The sequence below is a fragment of the Oncorhynchus gorbuscha genome, unplaced genomic scaffold (genome assembly GCF_021184085.1).
Source record: "Oncorhynchus gorbuscha isolate QuinsamMale2020 ecotype Even-year unplaced genomic scaffold, OgorEven_v1.0 Un_scaffold_10198, whole genome shotgun sequence".
NCBI classification, from domain to species: domain Eukaryota; kingdom Metazoa; phylum Chordata; class Actinopteri; order Salmoniformes; family Salmonidae; genus Oncorhynchus; species Oncorhynchus gorbuscha.
The window spans coordinates 1412-8839 of record NW_025753005.1 but is presented as its reverse complement, the minus strand read 5'-3'; the positions used below and the strand labels follow the sequence as shown (position 1 = coordinate 8839).

General features: G+C 46.7%; 1 protein-coding gene across 1 annotated transcript; it reads left to right on the top strand.

Moving 5' to 3' along the window:
- The first annotated feature begins 3330 nt into the window (after positions 1-3330).
- LOC124030252 (prolactin-like) lies at positions 3331-6857 on the top strand. Its single transcript, XM_046341674.1, has 3 exons — positions 3331-3432; positions 4356-4535; positions 6193-6857. The coding sequence occupies exons 2-3, from the start codon at positions 4431-4433 to the stop codon at positions 6391-6393; spliced, it is 306 nt and encodes a 101-aa protein (XP_046197630.1). The 5' UTR covers positions 3331-3432; positions 4356-4430; the 3' UTR covers positions 6394-6857.
- Positions 6858-7428: the final 571 nt, after the last annotated feature.

Genomic DNA, 7428 nt, shown 5'->3' with positions numbered 1-7428 from the left:
ATGAAAGGCGCACTTCTCAGCCTTCACGTAGAGACAATTCTCTAAAAGGCGCTGGAGTACACGTCGAACGTGCTGAACATGAATCTCGAGTGACGGCGAAAAAATCAGGATATCGTCAAGGTAAACGAAAACAAAGATGTTCAGCATGTCTCTCAGTACATCATTAACTAATGCCTGAAAGACAGCTGGGGCATTAGCGAGACCGAACGGCAGAACCCGGTATTCAAAATGCCCTAACGGAGTGTTAAACGCCGTTTTCCACTCGTCCCCCTCTCTGATGCTCACGAGATGGTAAGCGTTACGAAGGTCCAACTTAGTAAAGAACCTGGCTCCCTGCAGAATCTCGAAGGCTGACGACATAAGGGGAAGCGGATAACGATTCTTAACCGTTATGTCATTCAGCCCTCGATAATCCACGCAGGGCGCAGGGTACCGTCCTTCTTCTTAACAAAAAAAAACCCCGCTCCGGCGGGGAGAGGAAGAAGGCACCACGGTACGGCGTCGAGCGAAACAGACAGATAATCCTCAAGAGCCTTACGTTCGGGAGCCGACAGAGAGTATAGTCTACCCCGAGGGGGAGTGGTCCCCGGAAGGAGATCAATACAACAATCATACGACCGGTGAGGAGGAAGGGAGTTGGCTCTGGACCGACTGAAGACCGTGCGCAGATCATGATATTCCTCCGGCACTCCTGTCAAATCACCAGGTTCCTCCTGAGAAGAGGGGACAGAAGAAACAGGAGGGATAGCAGACATTAAACACTTCACATGACAAGAAATGTTACAGGATAGGATAGAATTACTAGACCAATTAATAGAAGGATTATGACATACTAGCCAGGGATGACCCAAAACAACAGGTGTAAAAGGTGAACGAAAAATCAAAAAGGAAATGGTCTCACTGTGGTTACCAGACACTGTGAGGGTTAAAGGTAGTGTCTCACATCTGATACTGGGGAGAAGACTACCATCTAAGGCGAACATGGGTGTGGGCTCCCTTAACTGTCTGAGAGGAATGTCATGTTTCCGAGCCCATGCTTCGTCCATAAAACAACCCTCAGCCCCAGAGTCTATCAAGGCACTGCAGGAAGCTGCCGAACCGGTCCAGCGTAGATGGACCGACAAGGTAGTACAGGATCTTGATGGAGAGACCTGAGTAGTAGCGCTCACCAGTAGCCCTCCGCTTACTGATGAGCTCTGGCTTTTACTGGACATGAAATGACAAAATGTCCAGCAGAACCGCAATAGAGGCAAATGCGGTTGGTGATTCTCCGTTCCCTCTCCTTAGTCGAGATGCGAATACCTCCCAGCTGCATGGGCTCAGTCTCTGAGCCGGTGGGAGGAGATGGTTGAGATGCAGAGAGGTGGAACACCGTTAACGCGAGCTCTCTTCCACGAGCTCGGTGACGAAGATCTACCCGTCGTTCTATGCGGATGGCGAGTGCAATCAAAGAATCCACGCTGGAAGGAACCTCCGGGAGAGAATCTCATCTTTAACCTCAGCGTGGAGTCCCTCCAGAAAACGAGCGAGCAACGCCGGCTCGTTCCAGTCACTGGAGGCAGCAAGAGTGCGAAACTCTATAGAGTAATCCGTTATAGATCGATCACCTTGACATAGGGAAGCCAGGACCCTGGAAGCCTCCTTCCCAAAAACTGAACGATCAAAAACCCGTATCATCTCCTCTTTAAAGTTCTGATACTCGTTAGTACACTCAGCCCTTGCCTCCCAGATAGCTGTGCCCCACTCCCGAGCCCGTCCAGTAAGAAGTGATATGACGTAGGCGATCCGAGCTCTCTCTCTTGAGTATGTGTTGGGCTGGAGAGAGAACACAATATCACACTGGGTGAGAAAGGAGCGGCACTCAGTGGGCTGCCCAGAGTAACATGGTGGGTTGTTAACCCTAGGTTCCGGAGACTCAGAAGACCAGGAAGTAGCTGGTGGCACGAGACGAAGACTCCGAAACTGTCCTGAGAGGTCGGAGACCTGAGCGGCCAGGGTCTCAACGGCATGACGAGCAGCAGACAATTCCTGCTCGTGTCTGCCGAGCATCGCTCCCTGGATCTCGACGGCAGTGTTGCGAGAATCCGTAGTCGCTGGGTCCATTCTTGGTCGGATCCTTCTGTTATGCTGGTGAATGAGGACCCAAAAGCGACTTAACAGAAACAGAGTCTTTATTCCAGTCTTTAACAAAAACGATAATCCTGGATATAATCTCAGGTAAAGTCAAAACAGGAAAACTGAAATCCTCTAGGCAGTAGAGGGGAACAACTGGAGACGCGACCACAGACTGCAGGTCGCTTCGGGAAGGCGCTGGCCGTAGCTGATATAGATACCTGCTCACACGCAGCATCTGAAGAAAGCGAAAACACGACAGGGCGGAACAAGGACACAGAACAGCAAACATCAAACAAGGATCCGACAAGGACAGAAGCGGAAACAGAGGGAGAAATAGGGACTCTAATCAGAGGGCAAAATAGGGGACAGGTGTGAAAGAGTAAATGAGGTAGTTAGGAGAATGAGGAACAGCTGGGAGCAGGAACGGAACGATAGAGAGAGAGAGCGAGAGAGGGAGAGAGGGAGGGGGAGAGAGAGGGATAGAAAGAGGAAAAGAACCTAATAAGACCAGCAGGGGGAAACGAATAGAAGGGGAAGCACAGGGACAAGACATGACAATCAATGACAAAACATGACAATAAGACAGCAGTCTATTGCCAAGGTAAGACAGCAGCCTATTGCCAAGGTCAGACAGCAGTCTATTGTCAAGATAAGACAGCAGTCTATTGTCAAGGTTAGACAGCAGTCTATTGTCAAGGTAAGACAGCAGTCTATTGCCAAGGTAGGACAGTAGTATATTGCCAAGATAAGAGAGCACTCTATTGCCAAGATAGGACAGCAGTCTATTGTCAAGGTAAGACAGCAGTCTATTGTCAAGGTAAGACAGCAGCCTATTGCCAAGGTCAGACAGCAGTCTATTGTCAAGATAAGACAGCAGTCTATTGTCAAGGTTAGACAGCAGTCTATTGTCAAGGTAAGACAGCAGTCTATTGCCAAGGTAGGACAGTAGTATATTGCCAAGATAAGAGAGCAGTCTATTGCCAAGATAAGACATTAGTCTATTGTCAAGGTAAGATAGCAGTCTATTATAATTTTGTTATTTGGGTGAACTATCCCTTTAAAGGTTCTACAAGCTTTTTGTTTCTTTGCTTTCGAAGGCTTTGCTCTTCAGAGATGCAGCTCCTTTGACTCTCTGACCTTTTGCTTTCTACCTACGTCTTCCCTGTCAACTCAATTCCTCTTTCTCTCCTTTCTTCTTCCCTCCTTCAGGAGCAATATGTTCTGCCAAGCAGAAATCATATTGGCAGGATAAACCGCCACTGCCATACAGCCACCATACTAACCCCTAATGGCAAAGAGAATGCGCAGAGACTGGCTGTGAGTCTTACAACTCTGTTTAATGAACTATTGTTTACCATAGTACTACCCCTCTCTGTTTCCTGTAGTAACCTTGTCTGTTCCCTGATGGTACTACCCCTCTCTACTTCCTGTAGTAACCTTGTCTGTTCCCTGATGGTACTATCCCTCTCTGCTTCCTGTAGTAACCTTGTCTGTTCCCTGATGGTACTACCCCTCTCTACTTCCTGTAGTAACCTTGTCTGTTCCCTGATGGTACTACCCCTCTCTGTTTCCTGTAGTAACCTTGTCTGTTCTCTGATGGTACTACCCTTCTCTACTTCCTGTAGTAACCTTGTCTGTTCCCTGATGGTACTACCCCTCTCTACTTCCTGTAGTAACCTTGTCTGTTCCCTGATGGTACTACCCCTCTCTACTTCCTGTAGTAACCTTGTCTGTTCTCTGATGGTACTACCCCTCTCTACTTCCTGTAGTAACCTTGTCTGTTCCCTGATGGTACTACCCCTCTCTGCTTCCTGTAGTAACCTTGTCTGTTCCCTGATGGTACTATCCCTCTCTGCTTCCTGTAGTAACCTTGTCTGTTCCCTGATGGTACTACCCCTCTCTGCTTCCTGTAGTAACCTTGTCTGTTCCCTGATGGTACTATCCCTCTCTGCTTCCTGTAGTAACCTTGTCTGTTCCCTGATGGTACTACCCCTCCTTGCTTCCTGTAGTAACCTTGTCTGTTCCCTGATGGTACTACCCCTCTCTGCTTCCTGTAGTAACCTTGTCTGTTCCCTGATGGTACTATCCCTCTCTGCTTCCTGTAGTACCCATGTCTGTCTCCAGATGTAGACTGCTTCTATGTCTTTGCTTGTGTCTGTCTTCTCTCTTTCAACACTCAATAACCAACTCTACAAGAACATAGAATGATACTCTCTCTCTCTCTCTCTCTCTCTCCTCAGAGAGAGGAGTTAACAGAGGTGATTCTGAAGCTGCTGGTAGCATGGAAGGATCCTCTGTGGCAGTTCCACCAGAACATGGTTCACCAGGATGACTTCAACAACTTCAGCTCCAACAAAGCACTGGAGATGAGCTACATGGTACACGAGCTCCGCAAGGGAGTCCAGAAGGTGGCTGATAAGGTAAGAGGAAGACGGGGGGAGATAGTGGCTGATAGGGTAAGAGGAAGATGGGGGGAGAAGGTGGCTGATAGGGTAAGTGGAAGACGGGGGGAGATAGTGGCTGATAGGGTAAGATGAAGACGGGGGAGAAGGTGGCTGATAGGGTAAGAGGAAGATGGGGGGAGAAGGTGGCTGATAGGGTAAGAGGAAGATGGGGAGAAGGTGGCTGATAGGGTAAGAGGAAGATGGGGGAGAAGGTGGCTGATAGGGTAAGAGGAAGACGGGGAGAAGGTGGCTGATAGGGTAAGAGGAAGACGGGGGGAGAAGGTGGCTGATAGGGTAAGAGGAAGACGGGGGAGAAGGTGGCTGATAGGGTAAGAGGAAGACGGGGGGAGAAGGTGGCTGATAGGGTAAGAGGAAGATAAGTGAAAGTGGCTGATAGGTTAAGAGGAAGATGGGGGGAGAAGGTGGCTGATAGGGTATGGGACGGTTGAGCTAGCATAGGCTAATGCGATTAGCATGAAAATTTCACAGGACATAGACATTTCACAGGACATAGACATATCTGATATTGGCAGAAAGCTTAAATTCTTGTTAATCTAACTGTCCAATTTACAGTAGCTAATACACTAAAATAATACCATGCTATTGTTTGAGGAGAGTGCACAGTTAGGAACATGAAAAGTTATTAATAAACCAATTAAAAGCACATTTGGGCAGTCTTAATACAACATTTTGAACATAAATGCAATGGTTCATTGGATCAGTCGGGGCGGCAGGGTAGCCTAGTGGTTAGAGCGTTGGGCTAGTAATCAAAAGGTTTCAAGTACAAATCTCAGAGCTGAGAAGGTACAAATTTGTCGTTCTGCCCCTGAACAAGGCAGTTAACCCACTGTTCCTAGGCCATCATTGAAAATAGGAATTTGTTCTTAACTGACTTGCCTAGTTAAATAAAAGTCTAAAACTTTGCATAAACACTGATGCCATCTAGTGACCAATATCTAAATAGTGCCTGGACTGGAAAAGATGTAAATAGTGCCTGGACTGGTAAAATGCAGAGCGAGAGGGAGAGAGAGAGAGAGAGAGAGAGAGGGAGAGACAGAGAGAGAGACAGAGAGAGACAGAGAGAGAGAGAGAGACAGAGAGAGAGAGAAAGAGAGAGAGAGACAGAGAGAGAGAGAGAGAGAGACAGAGAGAGAGACAGAGACAGAGACAGAGAGAGAGAGAGAGAGAGAGAGAGAGAGAGAGAGAGAGAGAGAGAGACAGAGAGAGAGAGACAGAGAGAGAGAGACAGAGAGAGAGAGAGAGAGAGAGAGAGAGAGAGAGAGAGAGAGAGAGAGAGAGAGAGAGAGAGAGAGAGAGAGAGAGAGAGAGAGAGAGAGAGAGCAAATAAGGCAGAGTTAGCCTTGAGCATATTATAGTGAAAAGAGAGTCCTATAGCAGCTTGATCCCTAGTGACATTGTGTAGACTGATGTTGACACCATCACTGAGTCAGTGACGAATGCAGAAGCCTACCAGGATGTTACTAGACAATCCTCGCTCTGCTACTGTGTTGGCATGTGATAACTCACGAGAGAAGACACGCACACGCACATACACACACCTCATGTTGCAATATGTACAGAAAGTAAAATTCCTTGTCTCTAACAATCCACTGTCTGTGTCCCTCCCTCTCAGATGCAGCACCTGGGGATGATCAGTAACTCCCTGAGTGGCCTGTCCTCCCCTGAGGCCTTGGACCCCTCGTCAGACACCAGTGGAGAGGCCCAGGCCATGAGCGACTACGACCTACTCTACTGCTTCAGACGGGACTCCAACAAGGTCCAGAACTACCTGAAAATCCTCAAGTGCAGGATCGTACCTGAGAACGGATGCTGAGATGTGAAGACAAGACAAGAGGCGTGACATTCACAAGCTACCGTGTCAATCAAGGAAATCAAGGACACATCATGAATAGACACGATGATAAGACCGAGAGAAGAGACTGGGACTGTGGCACTTTCCTCCTCCTGACAAGTCCAACGATAACTTCCACCAGCGACAATGTCTTAATGTCTTCGATGTACTGTATTTATGTCATGTCACAGAGAAATATAGTACAGATGTAAGATCTTAATCTGATCACCCTGTTGCAGGAGAACTTTCCTGCAATGCAGTCCATTTTAAACATATAGTGTATTTGAGGTTTCAAAAAGGCTTCTGAAGTTCATCATTTTCACTTTGAAATTTCAGACTTGATTTTCCCCAATGACAAATGTGTCAAGCCATACAAATAATATCATGAATTATAATCCACGTAATAATTCACATTTACTTTGCTGCAGGATTATTTTCCTGCTGTAGAAAACTGGCTCAAATGAAATCCTACACCTGTATGTAACTTATCTTGATGATGAAAACTTGAATTTTCTCTCAAAGTTTGGGGGGCAGAGCCACTGGAGTAGAATATCATAAATACTGCCATGACCATATCACCTTTAGGTTTAGAGTACATGCATGTTTCATATAATGAATCCATTTCATGTTTTAAATGTACATTTTCAAGAGGGAGATGGGCTGTAACTCAGAAAGAAATTCATGGGAATTAACTAATATGTTGTTTGTTTTTATATTTATAAGACCAACTAGACATAAAATGCTCTTTAAAATAAATACATTGTGACAAAATCAGAACTCTTTTATGATTGATTGTGTGTGTGTGTGTGTGTGTGTGTGTGTGTGTGTGTGTGTGTGTGTGTGTGTGTGTGTGTGTGTGTGTGTGTGTGTGTGTGTGTGTGTGTGTGTGTGTGTGTGTGTGTGTGTGTGTGTGTGTGTGTGTGTGTGTGTGTGTGTGCATGAGGTTTACTGGGTTTGACGTACCAAGACAGATGAGAGAGAGAGTTAGCCTTGAGCATATTATAGTGAAAAGAGAGT

What these genes read in the sequence shown, in the direction of transcription:
- LOC124030252 (XM_046341674.1), top strand. Translation starts at nt 4,431, where the DNA reads ATGGTTCACCAGGATGACTTCAACAACTTCAGCTCCAACAAAGCACTG. An exon ending in TCCAGAAGGTGGCTGATAAG is followed by an intron (nt 4,536 to 6,192) that starts GTAAGAGGAAGA and finishes CCTCCCTCTCAG; the next exon opens with ATGCAGCACCTGGGGATGAT.